General features: G+C 35.1%; 1 protein-coding gene across 4 annotated transcripts in view; it reads left to right on the plus strand.

Annotated features, from left to right (window-relative positions):
• The window catches only part of LOC139121721 (doublecortin domain-containing protein 1-like), a 67,034-nt gene that overhangs the window by 29,294 nt on the left and 14,248 nt on the right, over positions 1 to 23,492 (plus strand). For 3 of the 4 annotated variants that reach the window (XM_070686880.1, XM_070687144.1, XM_070686967.1), the window contains 23 exons: positions 716 to 814; positions 2,087 to 2,337; positions 2,883 to 2,969; positions 3,431 to 3,532; positions 4,307 to 4,457; positions 4,875 to 4,992; positions 5,773 to 5,923; positions 6,243 to 6,350; positions 8,457 to 8,578; positions 9,243 to 9,303; positions 9,875 to 10,032; positions 10,434 to 10,557; positions 10,998 to 11,082; positions 14,374 to 14,459; positions 15,294 to 15,440; positions 16,005 to 16,251; positions 16,813 to 16,978; positions 18,155 to 18,193; positions 20,382 to 20,540; positions 21,080 to 21,271; positions 21,771 to 21,985; positions 22,382 to 22,452; positions 22,836 to 23,033. In XM_070686880.1, the coding sequence (XP_070542981.1) occupies positions 716 to 814; positions 2,087 to 2,337; positions 2,883 to 2,969; positions 3,431 to 3,532; positions 4,307 to 4,457; positions 4,875 to 4,992; positions 5,773 to 5,923; positions 6,243 to 6,350; positions 8,457 to 8,578; positions 9,243 to 9,303; positions 9,875 to 10,032; positions 10,434 to 10,557; positions 10,998 to 11,082; positions 14,374 to 14,459; positions 15,294 to 15,440; positions 16,005 to 16,251; positions 16,813 to 16,978; positions 18,155 to 18,193; positions 20,382 to 20,540; positions 21,080 to 21,271; positions 21,771 to 21,985; positions 22,382 to 22,452; positions 22,836 to 23,033 (3,137 nt within the window). The remainder of the gene's footprint in view (positions 1 to 715; positions 815 to 2,086; positions 2,338 to 2,882; positions 2,970 to 3,430; positions 3,533 to 4,306; positions 4,458 to 4,874; positions 4,993 to 5,772; positions 5,924 to 6,242; positions 6,351 to 8,456; positions 8,579 to 9,242; positions 9,304 to 9,874; positions 10,033 to 10,433; positions 10,558 to 10,997; positions 11,083 to 14,373; positions 14,460 to 15,293; positions 15,441 to 16,004; positions 16,252 to 16,812; positions 16,979 to 18,154; positions 18,194 to 20,381; positions 20,541 to 21,079; positions 21,272 to 21,770; positions 21,986 to 22,381; positions 22,453 to 22,835; positions 23,034 to 23,492) is intronic. The other variant, XM_070687054.1, reaches the window with a different exon arrangement.

The raw sequence follows: 23,492 nt of genomic DNA on the forward strand, positions 1-23,492 counted from the left end.
CAGATGACAGCAGTTCAGATTGATACAATGTTTAACATACAAGTTGTACAGAGTAGCAGTCAGTTGCATTGTTCGTTAGTCATCATGACAGACAGACACACTTGAAGGACAATATGTGTCAGTATGTGGTCTTAAGAGCAGCTTTCCCTCATGGAAGACAATGTCCATTTGGCATGCATCGTATTGTATTGGTATTAATTATTGGAAATTCTAATCAGTAAATTTTGGATGGGATTCAAACTCACAGCGTATGGCACTCAGTCACCTAGTGAAAATGTCACAGTTAAAAAAAAAAAGTAGTTACCAGAAAGTCCTGCAGATCCCTGAAATCTTGTATGTAGACACAGAACCTGAGTGACTGACTGAAAAACAGATATCTGTGTAGGATAGTAATAGGGCAAATGAGCAGAGCGGCCAGTAAATTTACTTCTGATACCAAATGTAGCTGTATTTAAGTGGATAGAAGAGAAAAAATGTGTCGACGTGGAAAGATATAGACTGATGAATTACATAGGAAGGTGATGCACCAAAAAAGCAAACTAATCTGTGATGAGTGAAGTTTTGACATGAAAAGTGAAAGCTTTAGGGCCTGTATTACGTGAAAAAATATAAACCTTTATTCATAAAGAGAATGCCTTGCTTAGCATAAAACAGACAGCAAACATAGTGTTCCAAGATGTCGACTCAATGTCCATTTCATTGCCTTATCTTTCAGCTCCAAAACTTGACAAGTGTCTTCAGCCCAGCACAACACCAGTACTAGGACCATTGTGGATCTCAAAGGGAGAAGGGTTCAGTCCTATTGGAGGAAGAGGTAAGACACAATGCCAAGCCTACTCTAGATCTAAACACATCCATTATATTACACTTTGATCAAATCAATGTCTAACATATTTTATAAGCATACATCATTGCTATCAACACAACATCCATGCAGTAAAACTTTTGACTGTATATGAGCTCAAATGTTACCACATAACAGCTAACCAGTATTTATCACATGCACAAGCCAAGTTTGTCGTCTCTGAATAAAAAATACGGGATTTATTCTCTGGTCGTTCTACGTCACGACAACCCGCGTCTATGTCATCAATTTTGGTGCGTCGGACCTTTTTTTGTCGATCTTTGGTGTACTCGAAAATATGTAAACAAACAACATGGCGGCCGATGTTTCTCCCACGATCAAAAGTCATGTAATGAAATCGATATTTTCACAGACTACGACATTACTAATCCAAACAATGTAAACACAAGAGTGTACCGCCTGTATATTCCGAAGGAATTACGTGAATAATTTGCGGAAACAACGAACTCGAAGCTGGTCGCGTATACCGTGGGTTCCGTACGCATTGCAAACAGGGTCAGGCGCGACATTTACAGTGTTCGCGCCGTCGAGATTCAGTCGATATTTGTTCCCGAAAAATAGTGTATCTTCGTCTGTAATAAATTTCCAGGACTATGCTATCTTTGAAATAGAGTAAAACTTTGCGGAAGGTAGCCTACGTGTAGACCGAGAGCTGTCATTTGCTCCACACACGAACGAACGTGAGCGCTAACGCACACGACGGACGACTGGAAATGATTGACAACTTGTGCACGGCGTACTGATATTTATTCCTAAAGTAGTTCAAAAGTTTAAACGAGGAATCGTCATGGAAAAGTTATTTTATTTGCAAAAAAATAACGAATTCTTGGCTTGTGCATGTGATAAGTATATTATTCCCTAATATTTTTCTTCGTTCAGCTCGGAAAATACTCGTTACGTAATGACCGTGTCACCACTCGTCTTCGACTCGTGGTGACACGGTCATTACGTCACTCGTATTTTCCTTCGCTGAACGAAGAAAAATATTAGGGAATAATATCTAAGAAGATGACATGTGACAAAGACTCTGCAAAGTCACATTCCTGTCTGGATATGAAATACTTCAATAATAAGAATAACGGTACACCACCAAGTCATAGTGTTTGTATTGACTTATCAGTGATAAAATTACAACAACTGAAAATGATCAGCAATACAGTAAGCTAGTTGATGTGAAAATCTTGGTCCTTGCTTTAAGATTTGATGTCTCTTTTATCTCAGACTTCTTGAAGGCAGTGATTGCACACTGCAGAGAGAAGATACATGCAGCCAATGAGTACATAACCCAGCTGGACTACGCCATCGACGGTGAGAAAGAGAAAGTTACAATGACAAAAGTACTATCCATGGATGAGGATGAGATAGAACAGAGTCGGAAGGAAAATGAAAATAAATCTGATGAATACAAGGCTGCAATGAGAAAACTGAAGAAGATTTTGAAAGATGTGGATGTGATGGCAAAGGAGGAAGAGGTTTGTGACTCTGTGGACAATTCAAACTTGTGATTTCAATGGTTCAGATAGCAATAGCTGGTGACCATGTGTACTATGTTTATTACAAAAATTGTCTTTTTTGTCTCTGTATTTTGTGGTCATTCTGTTCTTGATGAACGCAAAGTTAGTATTGTGTTCAAAATGTCAAAATGTTCAAAATGTCGGTTGACTGCACTGCATACCACATGTGTCACTGCACTGCGCAGTTCTATACAGAAAAGTGTATCAATTTCAATTCAAAAATCAATTGTGACAGTGTTTCTTTTGTAATTCATGTTTGAACTCTTTTTTTACTTCACAATCGTGCAGTAAATTCAGCTCTACATTTTTCCCACGAGCACAAGTGGTCATGGTTTAGAAAACAATTGACAAAAATCCTTATGCTATTTTGACGCACACAAAACGAAATGAGCTTTTACCCACTCCCCTCCCTGAACGAAAGAATTAAGTTTGTTGTGTGTCAGCTTTTATTATTGACGGCCCCTAAATTGATCTAATCATATTATCTTTTTTCTATTTTCAAGGCGTATGGCAATGAATACAGACTGCAACACATCAAACAAATAGAATCTAATGACAGACTTGTTGGACAAGCTGGATTCAAAATCAAGGTAGACGAAACACTGACATTTTTAAATGACATTTATAGTAATTTGTACACATGACAGTGTGCCAGTTACTTAGAGTTCTGTGAAAGTACCATACATGTGACCTATTCTGTCAGCCTCACCAGATCAACTCTCATAAATGCAACCTATGGTACTTATTAAAGGAAGACAGTCATGTAGAATCTCAGTCTATTGTGTGAATGATGATTTCTACATGTGCAATATTTGATTAACCCTTTGCACCCTGAGCCCCTGGTACTCTATGACGTCATCAGACATTTCTGTCTGAGCCGGGTTCAAAGGGTTAATATCTTTGAATCTTTAAATGTGGATCAACCCTATTGTTGTACAGTTCAGAGGTAGACCTCTACATTATGATATAGGGGTGAGAGAGTTACAATGTTTATAAAGCCATGATTTACTTGTATCTAGAGTCCCTGACACAGTGTTTTGTTTAAAATCAGGTATTTCAGAATGGTAAATCTGACGGAGAAGAGCTGCTTTATATCAACATGAGAGAACTCTCCAGAGGAATGGGTGGTGAAAAGGCGTTCATAATGCAGAGGGTATGTGTGACAAATGTATTTCCAAGTACTGTGAAACTTGGTAATATGGACATCTCTGTGATCAGAATATCTACAGAGGACAAACAGTGTTAACTAGATATGTTTTAGTGTTCCTACAAAGTATTTTCATTTTATGGTTTGCAGTACTGTACAAGGTGTACTTGTATACTACCAGTACTCATGGAGTCATACGTTATCATAGTTTGCTGTAAACTCACTGTTCAACAAAGTGTCATGCAAATTATGTATGAAGCAAGGGTCAGATGCAAAACACTATAGATGAAAATCTCAAAGATGATAATTTTGTCCCAGCTGAAGACTTTTCAACAACAAGTACAGAAGGAGCTTTCAGGAAGCCCCTACTTGCAAAACAACATTCTTGAACAAAGTGTCAATTTCCGGACAGTTCCTAAGGATATTCCATATCCATAATGGATATTATGCATTTGAGTGGATTTTGGCATTGAATTATCAGTTGATGTCACCTGTGTGGAGTTTATCATCATCAGGGGAGATAGGACATGACAGTTGAACTGTCAGATAAATGGAAAGGTAGTAATACAGCAGATGTTCACTCATTTGATGGAAGGTTTTGTGTCCCCTATTTGAACCTTTTCACCACGGTTTAGCCCAAACTCATTGTTGTCAATGGTGAGTGTGGACCTGTTTACTGGGAGTTGGGGATGAACAGATGATATGATTGTCCTGAGATGTAGGATTTATCAAATTTGCAACAGACTTCTGCATTACACATTGAAATATATTTTTCCCCAGTTATTGGATCAAATTGGTTCACGTTTTGGTGGTGCCTGCAAGCCTCGTAGACTGTTTGACAAAGAGGGCAGTGAAATTGACAACGTCTATAATCTTGAAAATGATCAAGACGTCTGGTTTACATTTGGAGAGAACTTCAAGACAGCACATGGTAAGTGGACTGGAAAATTTAAAGCATTTCATCACAAACTAGATAATGCACCATGTCAGTTGAATAGTACAGATGTAAGAAAATAAAATTATAATTATATAGATTCAATTCATCCTACACAATGTTTAAATGGCCACAGTAGACTTTTTAAGATCAAGGATAGTCTGTTCACTTCAAGGATAGCCAAAAGGAAATATCCTTTTTACCCATTTTTCGGTACCAATATACCAAGCTATTTCACAAAATGATGTGTGTTTGTGTGTGTGTGTGTGTGTCTTTCTTAATCTCTATGTACAACATGTCTATTAGTTCGTCCAATTTCTGAAACGCTTTAAGTATGCATATAAACAGGAAATTTTTCATTTGTTCAAATGACTGACTTTCTAATTCCCATTCTTACAAACTTTGATATTGCAGTGTATTCACTACAGATGTCATTTGATAAGGTCAAAGGTTATAATCTGTTTGGAGAGAGAAATGCTATCATGAAGGAAGCAATGCTATCAGATGACGACAAGAAAGAAGGATATGAAAAGTAAGTCAAATGTCAGCGAAGATATTTGTGTCTCAATCATACTTAGGATAACTGAGACATGTGACTATCTTATATTAAAATCATTTTCCTGACAGGTGACATTTCCAGTAAAGTGCATCTCTGATTTTGCCATTCTCCTGACATGATCATCAGGAAAACAAGTCAAAATTTGACTTGTGTGATGATCCCTTCGTTGTATTTGAGAGTATGGCTTCAGCAGCAAAGCTAGAGTGTTCACATTGGTCCGTGAGGATGCTATTGTGTACTCAGTGTTAATATTATGTTTGTGTCATTTGCACTTTTCACCTGAATTACAACATCTGTGGATTTGTCAGTAAAAGAATTGAATCTATTGTTATTTAACATTTTCAGTGGGATTTAATTCAGCAAATTTTATCCATTTGCAAAAATGGTGAAATTAAATCACAATGAATAACTTATGCTTTTATAGTAACTGTATAATAATATGTGTCAAAATACCACTATTTGTAAAATGGCTACCATGGTTATAATATGATATGGAAATTTAGAAATGATCAAAGTGATATTATCATGAGCTATATCAGTGATATCATGAGTTTAGAGTTGTTCAACAAAGGATTTACATGTCACTGTGTGACATTATTAATTGCAATGAATCCAGATCTGTTCAAAATAGGTCTGATAGTCTGTGAGACTTCTGAGACAAGTTCATAAAGATCAACATTTGATTTCTGAAAGACTGTTTTCACAAGTTATATAATGATTTAATCTTCTTGAATCGTTACCCACAATGCACAGGGCCAGCCAATGGGAAGCTTCCATAGGATTTCCAATGATTTATGAATTTGAAGATATAACCATGCAGACAAATGCCAGTACCAGGGAAACTGTCATATCCAACTTGAAATCTCAAGAACTCGATACAAAGAGTCATTTCTTACAAAATAAGGTAAGTTTTGAGATCTGCAGTTTAGGATAATTGTAGTTCTGTGTGTTGATGCAAATATTTCTGAAACTACTATTCTCTATCAGGGATATCCAAATGCTGTATCTCATAACTGTATGTAAAAGTGGAGATTTACAGAGAAAAATGCCATAATATGAATCAAACCTATGTTTAATTTGGTTTCTGAAAGAAGATAGATCAAGGATGTCTATGATTTCATTTCTGAAAATTTCCACTCACACACAGCATTCAGTTCGGTGTTCCTGTTGAGTGTGAAATATTGGTAAATGTGATATTAAATAATGGCTGCTCATTATTCCAGGATGATCCCAATTTGGTTCTTTATCCACAAATATCAGTTGAGGAGAAAAAGAAATGGAATGACAAGGATCTTTGGCCTCACCATAGTCAGACCTGGATTATTAATAAGGTAAGGAAAAACCAATGAGTAAATCAGCAATGATGTCACAATGTTTACCATCCATGAATTGTTGTATTTCATACTGTGCAGGGTTAGCAGCTTATGCTTTTGTATTTTTTGAAAATCCAACATTTGATTAGTTTATGCAGGAAAGATAAGGTAGACTTGTTTTCAAAATGTTTATAGTGTACACACTTACAGCAAAGTCTACCATTATTTGTTGAAAAATGGACAGAATTCATGCTGACGGACCAAATATTTCAACTTATTTGAACGAAAAGTTTATCAGATAGTACTATCAAAAGCATCTTTCATTACAGTTACAGAGTTTTATTTATTTACTTACACTTTTATGAGTGACTGATTTACTCGAGTTAGTAATATTTTTCAGGAGTCATAATACACACAAAGGATTCGCAAAACTGACAACTATTTAGAAAGAATTCACATTAACATACCAAGAATCTTTTAAATTAGATCATTGGCTTTGACAAAGTCTTTCAATGGCAAATTTAATGCAAGGTGGCAAGAAAGTCCATATCTTCATCGCATGATAGCAAACATTTCTGTTGTCCTCATTCCAATTACACATTGTAATATAGAAATTCATAAGAGAAGTCAAGTGTATCATATAAAAGTTAGCATGTCTGCTAAGGCTGAATAAATCACAAGATAACTAGGTGCATTGAATGACAAACAATTATAAACCATGATAGCAAGAAAATAAAAATGTTATTATTTAACAGACATTACATTTTACATAGCTAAGTGTTCAGCAAAGACAAAGTTGTAAGGAAGATTGAATAGTATGGGTAAAGCTTTTTTTGTAAAGTAAAAACTTAATCATTATGATGCAATATTCCAGTGAACTTTGAACTAAGCTATAAAAAATCAAAATATGATTGGACCCTTGGATAAATTGACAGAGTCTACAAATTAAACTACGGTAAATGTGTATATGTTGGAAAACAGAGAAAGTCATTTTAAATCAATCAAAGTATCAGTCAGTAACAAGAGAAGCTCTTTTTTACACTTTACATGATCAGTATCAGTGGACTTTGATTTTAATAGGGATCTATCAAAGCATGTATATGTTGTAAACATTCAAGATAGAACTATCACAAGTACATGTAACACAGTCAGAAAAATGTGATAAAACACTGTTTGATATTGACAAATTATGGACTTGTTAGTGCCATCACATTGTTTATAAACACACCATATTGCTTGGGCTTGCCTGATGGGGTAACATCTGTAATAATCTGGAGTTCATCACGTAATTATAAACAGCTTATATTGCATTGGACTTAAATTTATTATTCATTAAGATTTCATCAAAGTAGTGCTTTTTTGCCGTGGTAATGAGATGCATGACCTTATTCTGGCTTCTTTTGAAATGAACATGACTGGTAGCGCCTGAGCAAGTAATCTGTCTTCTTCATCATGTCCAAAATCTCGCTGGATAACCAAGTGTGTTGTGTAAAGTGCTTAACTCTATGCTCCAACAAAACTCACTGAAAATAGAAATCCACTTATCAAAAAGCACATTTTATGTCTTTCTCAGAATCCATTAAGTACCAGCGAGTCTTACGTAAGTCATGAATAAACTTTCCTTTATTAAAATACTTAAATGGTCTGTAGCTATGTTGAGTATAACTGCAAATGTTTTCACAGAAGGCATTCAGTGTAATTACAACATTTACAGGAAAGTGATCTGAAATAATGATTTCACAGTTAGTTACACAGATATGATCTCAACAAGAATTTGATTCAGGATGGATAACACCATCCTTTAATCAATTAGTTTTGTGAAAGTGAATTTGTAAGGAAAGCTGGCAAAGCTGTTTCTAAGGATCTTGACAGATGTACCCATCAGGCAGGGTCAAACACTGAATACAGCCATTGACAGCACTAGGGTGGTATTTTAGTTGACAGGAGAGAGTGAGGTATGATTCTAGACTTTTCAACTAGAAATCATACCCAAAATTCTTTTCTGTTTTATATAGATGCATGTCATATTTTCAATGACATCAACATGTACTCAGGACAGCTTTCTGAGCAGTGAACTACCGTACGTAGCTTACATGTTATCACTATTTCATTGTGTGTCCACAGTCTGGTAACATTTACTGTAAATCCATGCCAAGTATGGCTGTGACTGCTACAGAGTACAAGGTTGCCACCACACTGCCTGACAAAACAGAACTCAATGGATTTGCAGTCGGTGTACAGAAAAAGTAAGTTGTTACTTAATTTGTCATCAAAACTGTTGTTAGCAGAGTAGGCAATAACTGCCTGCCGTGGTAGTTACCTGCCAGATAATTGGATGAAAATTGCTGACCTATAGTTTGCTTAGGTCAGAGGCAAGTTATGCTAGGTATTAAGAATTGGAGACATTAAGGTAGTGGTCAATTGATCAGATTTACCTGCCCTGATGTGTGATGGGTATTTTCCATTGAACTTTCTACACTGGTTGTACATAAACCCATTATTTTTGAACTTTAAAGTTGAGGGGTAGTACTGATTCCACAGTGTATGAGTAAACATGCATGGGGCTAGAATATTACATTTCATCAAAAGATTTTGAGTATAATATAGTTAAAGTTGCTAGGAATTTTAACCATGAAAGTTGCCTGGAATGATGAATTATCACATTCCAATATACACAAAATGAGTCTTAGACTAATGAAAGTATTTCTAGCAGTACTGTTGTTTTATAATAACCTAGTAATGCTAGGCTTAAACTTAGTAGATGTATCATCACGGTAGATAGTTGAACATCCATGATAACAGGGATTCAGGTTTCTTTAGCCTACCTGACATATTAGTTTACTGGCAGTGCGGGTTTGTGCAGCGCCCTCTATAGACAGTAATGCATGCTTGTATTGTTTCAATTTTCAGGATGGTTGGTAACCCAGCCCAAGAATGGGGATTTAGTCCTGAAGGATTCATTTACTCATTGGTAAGTCTACTAGAATGTCATGGCAGCTCTTCAGCTCTTTTGGAGAAAAAAACAAAGTTGATATTATTTGTGGTAGAAATGCAAACTTTTATTGATCACTGATACCATCCAAATTTGCTACAAATTTAGGAGTGTGCATAGTACATCAGTGTTAGCAAAAAATAAAATAATACAGATATGAAATAAAACAGACATCTTATCTTTCTACATTCATTCCTTGTATGTGTACCTTCATCTAACCTTCAATACAGGAACTAACCAGACATGTAAAACAGCATAGAGTATACTGGTACATTGATGTACATAAGTTTGTTAAATGTCAACGGATATTCAGGTCAAAATTTAATGCTGACATCAACTGTTCCCTGCTAGAGATGATTTCGTTTATTAAGTGCGTCAGCAAAAATGCATGATGTTATCATCATCATCACTAGATGTACCTTATCACCCATATTCTAAGAGAATGGTTTCAATCACACTGATGACAACAATAATATTGAACTGCAGCACACAAGTGTATATCTACTTTTCCTCACGCTATTTCTCTAAACTCCACTTTCCTATTTGATAGGCACAGCCAAGTTTAGTACTTACATTTATTGGAGATCTGTCTGGGGAGACAGAAGCTGTGAGTGTTGGAGACAGTGACAGACAGTACAAGGGTCAAACTTGTTACATTGCTATCATTGAGAAGTTAGCAGCCAGACATGCTGAGGCAAAGAGACAAAGGTAATATACATTTGGATTGGTAAAGTGTTACAGAATATTGAAGGATTTTTCATAGATATTACCAGGGAAGTACAAAAAGTGAGGACTGATAGATAGACTTTTACAGACAGACAGACAAATGGTAAGACAGACAGAAAGACAACTAACAGGAGAGAGACAGACAAAGGCAGAAACGGAAAATGCAGACAGGACTACGAGAGAGAAAGTGACAGATGGACAGACAAAAGAAGAAATGGTAACAGAGCATTCTATTATAATGTAACAATAAAGTACATTTCCCAAAGTCAGAATTCTGTTTGACAAGCATCACTGAAAAGCTGATTTGATATGAATTATCAAAACTCAATGTTTTTTATCAAATTTTCACTTTTCATGACTTTATGAAATTTTTTACCATTCAGATGGGCCATCAAACAGGAACAGACTAGCAACATGGGACAATGGAAGCATTCCAAGGTGGACAACCCAGTCTGGAATAAACTGGCTTATTCCTGGCCTGTTACTGAAGATGGAACATGGAATGAGGTGAGATAGAGGCCCAGGATGATTTGGTCAAAGGTCAAATGAGGTCAAAGTTCATTCTTTAGCAATAATGAACAAGCTGATCAAATTTCACATGATGGAATAAGAGAAAAATGGATGTTCGATAAATAGGATAGCCTTTGTTAAGTTCGGCTGCTATTTCAGCTGCGTATTTGCATTAGACAAGATCAGCATTAATGCGTGTAGTTTTGTGTTTTACTTCTGTGTGATATATGTACACATCAAGTGTTCCCAAAAATATATATGTTCTCTTGGTCACATTAATATTTGTCTTTTGTTGTAATCAGAGTATTTATTGTTCTTAAAAAGGTATTGCATGTTGCCTTTGGTCTTTATTCTATTTAAATATCAAGACAACACTGTTATAGAATATTTCCCAGTCACAATCATTGCAGTAATATCAAGTATGATTACCATTGTAGGAATTTGACTGGCCAATGGAAGGCTATTTCATAGCACATGCACCACCGTTGAAGAAATCAGCTGCAAAGAGTGCCCCAAATGGAGGTAAGTGCCTCTCTCATGCATGGTGCTTGTGTTAACTTCTACTCTGAGAATACAGTAACTCAACCTCTTTGAAATTCTGTTGTATTATTCCATGAGTGAAGAATGAGGTGGGTGAAAACACACAATCACAAGCCAATACTCACTCAGTCTAACTATTTTTGAAGACTAGCATTTTGTAAATAGATAACAATTTCTCACAGAGAACATTAATAATATTCACTTATTGAACTAACCGATAATTCCATTTTTTCTTTACGGCCATAAATATCCCCTCTAACTCTTCCCACCAAATGTAAACCACTTTAAAAAGCTTGTCTTCAGTAGAATTAAAATCTTAATCCAGCACAATCTAAGATAATATATATCTCCAAATAATTGTGACCAGCGATTAGATATCAGCCAACATTAATCTGAAACTTTGCTTGGCTTAAGAAAGGCCATACCTGTAAATGTTTATAAAACATTGACATCAGTGAAGTTACAGCTTTTGTGTGCAGTTGGCGTTGCTTGCATACTTGCAGTAAGATGCTTTAACATAGCACTGCATTTCCTGCCTGTACATCCCAATGCCCAATATACAGTTAAGGTTAAAGGCAGAATGCACCTTGGGGGACAGATATTCGGATTCTCAAACTTTTACAATACTTTGTTTGCCTACCACTAGTTTGGGCTCATTTTGAAGCTTATTAAGTAACTAAAGTTTTCACTGGCTTATTTTTGAGAAAATCAAAAATTTGATATTTCTTTACTGAATATTTTTTTTCTGAACTCAAAGATGGCAGCCATTTTGAATTTCAAATGTCAGGAAATATCTGTAATTTGTTTCCCCTGAACCAAATTTTCCACGGTGACCCCTGAATTTTTTTCTTGATTTCAAAAGGGAACTGTTTGAGGTTCTCTTACGAAGATTTTGAGCAAAAGTCTAAATCTTTCAATTTTAAGGTGCATGCTGCCTTGAAAATCATGCTTCTCATCTAAGGTATCCTAGCTGTAATTGGTCAGATAAATGTGTATAGCATGACAAGAAAATATCAATATCGTAATGCTCCGTAAGATGCTGTAGTCTGCACATAGTTATAAATCATCAGCATGTATTTAAAATCTTATGTATAGTTTACAGCTGTGCCTTAGTGTCAGTAGTTTTAAACAAAATATTCTGTATTAAAATCTTCAGTCTGCCAAAGTTCAGTTGCACAGTGTTAAGACCGATTCAGGTTTTGGAAAGACTTCACTCTTCTTACATTTTATGATTGACATTGATAAGACTCTTTCAAAAAAGCCAAAACAATCTTTTCACTGTATATTTCCTGACCACCAGACCTAACATCATTGCTGATAATCAAGATGTTCAAGTGTTGTCCAAATTCAATTCCAAATTGGATAAAAGTCAATAGCATGTAGCGATTTTCTTTGTAGAGTTTCTTGGAATGTTTTGAGCAACTCATTAAAACTCTGCTGTTCACTTGTATTTTTTAAAAGCTTTGCTAAATAGCAGTGTGTCTGTAACTTTGCTTGCACTTTTGCCTTATACAAGTACATCTCCCTGGCTTTTCAGAGAAAACACAGAAAAGAGAAATATTCATGCGTGCTTTCCTTCAACATTACAAGCTTTAAATTTTCACTTTCACCGTTTTATTGAAAGTTAACTTGGCTTCACACAATTTGTGCTGCTTAAAGTGCTCTCTGTATTTGAGTGTTATTTTCAAAGAAAACGCATTTTGGTGTTGGATGCTTAGTGTATGGCTGACAGGTCAAGCAAAGTTACGGAGTCGTTTCTCAAGCAGACGAAATGTTTTACAATCAATACAAAAATAAATTTGAAAAAAAACGAACAGCTTTTTAAATTTTTAGCAATAGAGAATGATCTTAGTTTTATAAATTGGCTCTATCATAAAATATGGCATTAAATTATGTAATGGAAAGCCTTTTTTTTGCATAATTTTAGATTAAGGGAGTTGTAACAGGTCTGGGCTGGTTTACATATTGATAAGGAACACTGTAGCTCTTTTTATAGAAAAAGTCTTGCCGCACATTTCAAAAATTAAAATTTATTCAAATAAGCTCAAGCAAGGGTTATTCTTTGACTTATACAGGAAGGCATTATTTGAAAGCTTTATTCTCCATCAATGTCTGATATCGGATTCCATGTGAAAACCTTATAATTTACATCTGCACATTTTGTTCCAGTGCTCATTATCTTACAAGAGAATTGATTTCAGAAATGAAATCTTTCAGTAACTTTATACAAATCTAAATGTTTGAACAGATTTTACATATCATTTTCAGCAATAGAAGTTATGCCAAAACAATATACCTAGCTCTTTTTTGTATTTTTACTTGAATTCTTTTAATTTACAGTTTTTCAAATTTATTTTTAATGCATAGAGGACACTAAGGTTGATAACCCTCCCTATTAAAACAATTCCATGTTTGTCTATAGACAATGTCCCTGTTCAAAACAATTCCATGTTTGTCTATAGACAATGTCCCTCTTCAAAATGATCCCATTCTTGTCTACAGACAAATTCTTTTACTTCAAAGATATTAAAAATATGGGCATTGCACTAAGATACTCTTCACAGCAAAAATTCCTCCGGTTAAAACATAGCTTATTTTAGTCTTGTACTAGACTTCATAAATTTGATAAGTCTTAAAAGGCAGGGAGTGAAAGAAATGTTTAAATTCAGAACATAAAATTGTTTTAACACCTCAATCTGAACTTTGTTATTTAGGATGGTATTGAGATTTCATATAAATATTTTATCAGTTATATCCAATGGCTCATCACATATTAATTCTTTATTAAGTGGTATGGCTAACTAAGAAACTCATAGGTACCTGTTGATATCAGCTATTTTGTTTTACATTAAAAGGGACAATAATGTAACATACAACGTTGGTACATCACTGTTGTTTAAACTTTCTAATGACAAATTATTTTACATCAATAAGAGTGGCTCTTTTGACAAAAAAGTTTAGACAGCTCTCATCTGAAAAACAAAGAATTCTCTCAGATATTAAAAAAAGCATACTTTCAAAAACTTTTTCAGATATTGTCAGTATGTTATTTAGTATTTTAAGCAAATTTTGTAAATAGTATGCAAATGTCTCAAAAGTACATCCATATATGGTGAAAGCTAAGTTTCTTCAGTTGTAGCTTATTGGCTTGAGAAACACTTGAACTTTGAACTCTACTCCATGGGGTGGAAAAAAGGGGATCAGATTATAAATTGAAACTCTCAGCTTGAGAAACAATGACAGTGATGGAGCTTGGCCTGTTTCTTTTCACAGTTGTACCAATCCGTTTACGAGTCTTGAAAAACGGAGATCGAGATGTACGCAGAGCTGTGTACGTAGTTGGACCGGATCTCACAAATGTAAGTGATCATTCATTACATGTATACAATAAGTGCTTCAAAACTACTTTATTTTATTTTTAATTTGAAACTAATGAGTGCTTTTGTCAAAGCAGATTATTGTAGCATTCAGTATAGTGAAATGTATCGATAGAATCTTACAGAGAGTAATGACTTCATGATAGTCATCACATGCACACCACTCAACTTTGTGTGATCTTACAGTAGTGTAGTCCTGAAAAAACTTTGATGGGCAAGACCACTGACAAATATTTTAATAATGATGTAGTCATCGCATCGCTCAACTTGTGTGATCTTAAAATACCTTAGTCTAAAGGAAACGTAGATGGCAAGACTACTGACAAATATTTCTGATGTATTACAACAATATTGTTCACTCATACTAAATTGAATCACTCCTACCAGTAACCATGAAAATACCAGTGTAGAAAATTTCAGTCTTCAGTACATTTTTCAGATTTCATGTTAAATTTCACCGGAAATTAAGGTAAACTAAGGTAAATTGAATTGTTTATTGTTGAAAATTATAGTGAAAATGAATAAGAGTCAATAGAAACTTGAATAAAGGAATGCAAATTGTGAGTGTCAGTGTTCAACGCTTTCCTTGTTGAGCAATTACTCTTATGAAGTCGTGTTTTAGACACAGGTTTTAGTGTTCAGCCTTTTTTATTGAGGCTGAAGGTACAAGCACACACACATCTTGAGATCATACAAGAGCTTGATGAAATTGAATTTGATGTTGTGTCAAACTTTGTCCAAAATATTACTTTAAGTGTTTAATAAACTTAAGAAAAGAATAAGACACCAACAAATAAGCATGTCTGATTTCCACAGATGATGAAGGATATAAACAGGACAGCTGTCAATGGAAAGCGCCCTCACAGGAAGAAGAAATCGCAGGAGTTTGATGATGCTGAGGCAGATGCTATGGAGGCTGAAGCTAATAGGAAAACTGATTTACAGAAACTTGAAATGCAGCTGGTAGGTTTTCAGCTCAATATCCCCTAAAACTGATAACAAAATGGAATATTCCAAATCATTTCTTTTGACTTTCCTGGCCATACCATTGTTATAGGATTTATGCAACACATAGCTTAGTGCAATTGAAACCTTTCACCAAAATGGTTTAGCCCAAATTCAATATTGTCATCAATGTTGATTGTTGGCCTGTAGGGCTTTGGGGATGAACAAGTTGAGTGTAACTTCACTCCAATGGTTCAAATGTCTGTAGAAGATTAATAAACCTATTTCTTTAAAATTTCAACACTGTATCCAAGTTCAGTAAACCTTGTTTTGCCATTTCAGCCCTCTTGTCAAAGTTTAACTGTAATGTATTCCATATTTGAGAGACACCTACAAACTATAGCTGCCACAGAAATCTGTAAATATAATTGTAAATTGTAAAGTTTTAGAAAAGTAATAAACATGATAACAAAAATCAGTGACATAATACAGTTTATAGACATGCATACATCAAACCTACTTTTAGCATATTTTGTCCTTACATATTAACCAACTAGTGTTTTTGCCTAATTTTTCCTTCAGTTCCTGGACCGCTGTACAAGTTTACTCAACCTACCATTTGCAGCAAGGCGACTGTTTACCAAAGAAGGCAATGAACAGTTTACCTTAACAGAACTTGAACGTGATCAACTTGTCTTTGTCTCCTGTGGTGAATTCTGGAGTGATCCAAAACTGTCCAAATCTGAACAACAACGAAGGTTTTTATTGGCTAATCTGACATCTGATATACAACAGATGAGGCAATATTGTGCTTTGAGGGATCCAATTGGTGAGTTTCTTCTTCACAGTATTTTGTTAAGTCCAAGCAGATGTTTTCGTGTTTGCATTGATTTAACAATGTTTATGTCTTTTCTGAATGTCATAAGAGCTATTCTTCTATGAAAAATCAGGAAATAGAAAGGTCAATAAATTGAATCAAACAAGGCAATATGCAACAAATGGGGCAATATTTGGTGAGAAAGGGCAATATATAGCTACAAGCAAGACAGTTTCATCATCACAGGCAATATTTTGACAAGGAAAGCAACTTTGTAGAAAAGTGATATATATTGCAACAAAGAAAGCAATATAATGATGATATTAATGATAGTAAATGCAGTGGTAATATTGCACTAAATAGTGTGTTACATTGTATCAACCAAACATAACATTGTTTCAAAAATGCAAGTCTGATGAAATAACAAAACAATATTACAACACTGTAGCAATATGACCTCATAGGAGATAATACTTATGCATCAAAGTTTGGCAATGTCTCCACCTTAGAGTAAACTGTAGCTGGCTGATAAACATACCTGACATACTGTCTTCTTGTCTGCAAAATATACAGACTTGGTAATGGATATTGATGGTCCAGTACAACCTGGGTCAAGGGTCATTGTAGCAAGATGCTGCTTGACAATGGAAGAAAGAGAAGAACTAGAGAGAGAAAGAGGGAAAGTACCACCACCTGAAGAACCACCGGAACCACCAGAGGACCCATTAGGAGGGCTGAGGTAAATCAATCATTCACCCCCTATTTTCTAAATGGTTTGATCCTACACTGATAATAGAGTTATTCAGCTAGGCAACACTGACAACCTTTTTGTGTAGCTGATAGACATATCTCATTACTGGAGATAAGATAGAACAAACAACTGAAGGTAGTCTGATGTCTAGATTATATTTATAGTACAACTTTGACATGAAATAGACACAAAACCAATTCATTCACTGTACTGAATTTGACATTTCAACAATATCCTTCCATAAAGGGATTTCTTTAGCTTTGTACAGTATCTGGATCTTCCAAAAATAGAGTACTTTTTCCATTTACAAAGTTATGGAAATCTAGAAATGGAAGCAAGACATCAGTCAGAGTGATACGCAGGGACCCTTGATGGATGAAAGAAAATTAATTACAATGCAGTGTTCTGTTGAAAATTCACTGCAAATCTCTCATGGTTATTTTCATCGCTAGTCATACAGCAAGCAATGAAAATGACCATGGATGGTGAAATATGTACATCCTTGATAGCTCAATAGGGTTCTTTCATTTTCTGATGGAATCTTTCAAATGTCAGAGACACCAGTAATGTTTATGCATGTTAGTAATTTGAATGTCTCTGTATGTACTCACACCATTTATATTTATTTTATTATTTAACTAGCATGTATTCCAAATATGTTTTCTCTGCTACATCTCTTCCAGTGGTGTTTCAATATTTACTGTGCCAAACTGTTCATACAGCTTGTAAATTCCCATTTCATGTTTCATGTATTTTATATTTTCAAGAAAAACAAAAAGGAAAACTCCTTCTAGGTACTGCAATGAAGTTTGTAGTGCAGACATCAATTTAACACATTTCAACAAAGAATAAAACATTAAATTTTATAATTTACCAAGACTGCAAAAAAAGCTTTGAGCAACCATGCTGTACATATACTGCATTGTTTATGTCAATGTTAACAATTGTGAGTATTTAATAACCTGTATTCAATATTTGTTTGTAAAATAGATATTGAGTATACCTTTTTGTATATTTACAAGTGAATGTGAACAACACCAGACTTGTATTTCTCTGATGTATCTATGTCAATTCTTACCTCTCTGGATTGTGATTTTCTTGTTTGTCTTTTTCCTTTGTTAAATCTTGACTATCATCTGCTTTGTATTTTTTCTTTGTTTGTAGTGACAATGATGCGTATGCAACCCATGCCTCTTTCTCAAGGTGTGACATCATCACTTTTTGTGTAACTTACATCATCGAGACAGACAACCATCCTGAATATATTCTACATTTATTCAGAGATCTATTTATCCCCCATATTAAGTACAATACCTCTCAAACTCTTCTTGTAGAAAATCAGAAAATATTTTTTTGGTGAATGGTTTTGCAAAAGTACAGTGAGTTTCAAGTTAGCTCTGCGTTTAGGTCAAAATTTGATGCCATAATTTGGCATTCAAATGATGAGTGTATGGAAATATGCAGTCATCGGTTGAATTAAATGACCTTTAACTTTTGACCCTGATATTGACATTGCAGACTGATTTTCCCCTGCCAAAACTCAATTCTGCAGTATAACATGTTTTTACCAAAATTTTTATAATGAAATTTTTCAAACAAGTATTCTTAACAGTACAGAAATAAGATAGATTGAATTCTCAACCCTTTGAGTGCTGTAATTTTTCCCACCAAAATTTTACTGCAATGTTTTACCACTTTTTCTGAATTTTTCTGATTTTTTTTGGATAATTTTGGTCACATTCCATTGGCTACAGTTTTTATCTAAATCTTGGTAAAAATCTTAAAATACTAAAATTTATTTTATAAAGGTGACAAATATTGATTTTGACGCTCAATCAGTTAAATGTACGTTGGAAAAAGGTCTGAGGCAGAGGACAGTGTAGCATTTTGATGTAAAAGCAGTCTATTCCTAATCATGTAGTACAAACCAAATCTCAATTCAATTTTGATCTCACAAATTATTACCACAATGAAACTTTCAACATGCCTAGGAAGTCTTAAATGAACAACAAATTTGATAAATTTAAAAAAATTGCTTCCTTCTTGAAGCTTGAGCTTGAATCCTAGAAAGCGCCCTCATAGTTTAGGTTTAACCATGTCCCCAAAGCCAAAGTCATGTACTATAATTTATCAACTTTGATTCAATGATGATTTCTGTTCAGTCTTGACTGCATGTCTTGCATAGACTCCATCAAATATGTATAGTGTTAATAATCGATGCATAGCATGCTTTGAAATCACTGTACAGATACAATGTTGGCAGCTAATCCCAGTGCACTGTAGAACACAGGCAATACCTCAGCTTGAATTGACCACTGACCCACACAGCATGGCAGCTAGTGTGCTCTTCTCCCTGCAGAAGAATTTATCCAGCTTGGACAGAGGAAATCTTTCTAGCTTTGCACAGATTACCTTTCACCAAGCTGTGTAATTCTACCTCATCTTTATTGCTTATACTTTTCCAGATGGTTATCTCACCCTTCCAGGCGTGTTTCTCTTTGTTTCTCATTGTTGTACTCTCTTTCAACTTTGTCAACCTCAATAATTTTCCCCTGTCCTACTGCTATGTGGTTTAACCCAATGATTTTCAAAGACTGTGGTTTAATCCATAAGCTTGGGACAGGGTTGGCAGCTTGTAGGATACTGTATCTGCCTATCTATTCTAGCCCTGGTACTCACAAGCACCTGATTAAAATGTCAATTGTGGCAGCTACTCTCACCCAGAGCATCAATCCAAGCAGTACTATTACCAATAGTAACATCTTGTCCAATGCTATTGTGACAGGCATTAAATGCACCTAAGGCATGGCATAGCATGCACTGATTTGCTCAAACTTATATTCTCAGAGGAACATAGTTGAGTCAACATTGAATCCATGCTGTATCTATAGATGGGTCCACAGTGCTACTCTAAACAATGGACATTATAAACCAAACTTGATGTTTGAAAGGTCAAAGGTGATGCAAGAAAGGATAAATGTGATGCTGGAACAGTTAAACGTACTGTTTAATAGAAATATAAAACTTATCATCCAGTCCTCAAAATATATATTTTTCAAATGAAATTGCAGTCATTCTAAAGAAAGTGCCGAGATGTGACTTTAATTTGACACTCAGACTTTCTTTGGAAAATTGGAATGCAAAATTGTGTTTAACCTTTCTGGCAACAAGATTTGGTTGAATGTCATGGTTTGCAATGGTATTGCTGGATCTGTAAACAGAATACTTGGTGTTGAAAGGCTTGCAAAGGAATGCAAGTCACTATGTTCCTCTAGTCAGTGTTTGTGTTTATGCACAACACAGCATGTATGTCTGCAGTGGCATATCACCAATGCTATCTTACCAGAGGTATGATTTTCTCACTATATTTATTTTGATTCCCATAATGCAGTGCACATGCCAGGTCACATGTGAAATCAGATGAGCGCTACGAGAAGATGAAGAAGCCGTGGGAAAGAAACGACGGCAATGCTGGAATTGAAGAGGTGGAGGATGCAAATGAGGTGGAGGGACACGATTACTCAAACCAGGAACTGTATAAGAAATTCCAGTAAGCAATCACATTGATTTCCATTCCTATTCCTACTTCAATGTGAAATCTGGACAACAATGAGAACTTTCCATTCATGTTGCGTATTATGGTCAACTGTGCAAAGCTCAGTCTTTGGTAGTACATACATAAACAAAAGTATCACACATGCTTTAAACTTTAAAGTTGGTTACTGGAATATCATTAATGTGAAAAATCATGTGACAATATAGTGATATCTATAATAGCCATTAAATATTAAGATCACCTTTCTAAACTAAGCATGAGTTTGGACAATTTCAGTATGTATAGCAGAGTGTGTATTTGCCCTCATGTTTACATTTTGGCCTATCAGTTATGAAACTCATTGTACTCCATGGATTGTATATTATCATTTTCTGTAGAACAGTAAATATTTCAATGTTTATATCTCCATTTTGAACAAACAAAATGAGAAGCAATGCTTTTGCCTACTCTTATAAGTCATTCACTTGAAGTCAAAAGTCTATGCTTCTTACTTTTATGCTTTAAATATATATTATATTTCTACCCTTCATCAGACCAAAAAGCAAACTATCAACTCGCAGGATAAGCTCACAGAAGTTTGAGTACAGTGATGGGTTCATCAAACTCCAGGACAGTGATCTGGTCCTGGGTGTGGATGACTGTGAGTTACTGGAATGCTCTGAAGTTGTCCTGTGCAGGAAACGAGTTGACAAAATCAACCAGAGATGGCTACTTATGAAAGATGGGTGAGTGGTAATTGACAAACTTCAAGTCTGAAGTTATTAGTTGATATACGTAATATGATGGAGACCACAGTACAATCATGAAACACTGGTGTTGATAAAACCAAATGACAGTATACTTTGTCCACCATTTCCAAGTATAGACATCATTGAATACTGATATTGATTTCATTTCAAACCTGCATGTCTTCCTCAGTGGGTTGCAATTGTGATCACAATGATATCTTCCCACAATAATTTTATTGTAAACTGAAACAGTTTTGAGTAAATTGCTTTCTAAGTTGTGCATCTTTCTAGCTATCAAAATAATCAATACATCACAAAAAGTGTGTAGATACATTGTACCAGAAAAATCTTATTTCATCATGACACAGCAGTACACTCACACACACCCCCACTCACACACTCACAGAGCACACATGCTTATCCCCCACACACTTACTCACTCACCCACTCATCGGTAAACCCTATAATGTTTTTCTGATGAACTTTTCTCTTTCAGAACAATCCGTGCCAACAGCAACAATGAAATTGTACTGGGTGTCAGCGTGCCGTACTTCAAACCTGGCGACAGCAGTATGCCATCAACCTTTGAAGGACAGCCAATCACATTACAGATTCACAGACCCATGAGATATGGAAATGCCAATCAGAAGTGGGCCCTTGACACGAACACTGGCTTCATTGACGCATTTGCCACTGATACCTCAGACAAAGGTAACTATACTGAGTTGACAAACACTGACATTGGTCAGTCTTGGAGGCAAGAGAATGTGAAGTCACAGACCTGCTTGAGTTCTAAAAAGATCTTATGGTTTATCAATTCTTTGCAGATGCTTTTGTACTGTTGTAAATGTTGTAAATAGAACAGATTTATCAAATGTAAAATCATTTTTCTACTCAGCATTTTTGATATACCACATATAACAGAGTCTCAAAGAAGGTCTGCAGGGATGCTTTCAGAGAAGTGACTGTTTTCTACCATATCATTAATATTTAGTCACCAAATCTCATCATTTCCAGTTCTGAAATGATGCAGTTGAAATGTCACTATCAACAACTCTCCTTCCTTCTCAGAGTCTAACCGGCCTCTTAACTTTTCAAATTTTCCAGAAATAACAGCGGCAAATAAAGCCCATGTTTGTACTCATGCAGTACTAGGCCATACACCAATTGAACAACAAGTAAGTATCGTTACTTCCCACCATTAGTCATGTGATTCAGTATGTAAATTTATCAGGTGACAACTTTTAACCAATCAGAGGCACATGTACCAGTATTATGGTATGTCCATAGCATGTAGTCCTGCATGAACAAGGGCTAAACAATTTTCATGGTGGAAAGGGTTTTAAATGAATGTAGCAGGATTTATCACCACACTGCATGTACATCCAAGATTCAAACACACTGACAGTAAAATGTGAGAAAAGTTGATACAAAAACTATAAATTTGATCCATAATCTAATATATGCATGCAATATGAATTCTTGATGATATAAAGGTAACAAAATAAATTCAAAACTTTAGTTTTCCGTATTATTATATGTGACTATTTTACTTTGACAGGGTTACATTATGTGTATCCCGAACACCAGCAGAGAAACTGAAGCTATCCTATTCTGTGTTGCATGTGCCCGTGCAATGAGAGGTTATCAAAAGTTAGAAAGACTGGATGTAGAGACGGAGTTTTCATGTGCAATGGGTTCAGCCAAGGAAATAGGACTACGACACCTCAGGGGTTGTTTCCAGTGTCTCAATGGAAAAGTAAGTAACCCTGTAAATGATTGGCTGGCAGTGTGCTGTCTGACAACATTCACCAGATTTTAAGCCAATCAGAAGCATCTCAAGGAACATGTTAGAATTTCCTTACAATACAACTCTTTGGATTGGATACTTTATTTATAAAGGTACATCAGATTTTGCAAAATGAGAGGTTACTTTATGAAGGTTCTTAGTAAAAAAGTGTTTCAAAGTTACAAACTGTGAAATCTGATCTAAGTGACTACATATGTACACATATCTAGGCAAACTATGATTTGTGTGTCAGTGTAAGTGACTAAATAATTCAAGAAATACACTAAGTTATAAATGTTCATTATCACCAATATTTATCTTCTCTTGAAATGTGATTACAATTTTACAATGATGCAATAAAAATTAAATGAAATTTTTATGGAAATTCGATCCAGTATGAACAGTTAGAATATTTTGTCTGTCATTAGG

Source organism: Ptychodera flava, chromosome 1 (genome assembly GCF_041260155.1).
Source record: "Ptychodera flava strain L36383 chromosome 1, AS_Pfla_20210202, whole genome shotgun sequence".
NCBI classification, from domain to species: domain Eukaryota; kingdom Metazoa; phylum Hemichordata; class Enteropneusta; family Ptychoderidae; genus Ptychodera; species Ptychodera flava.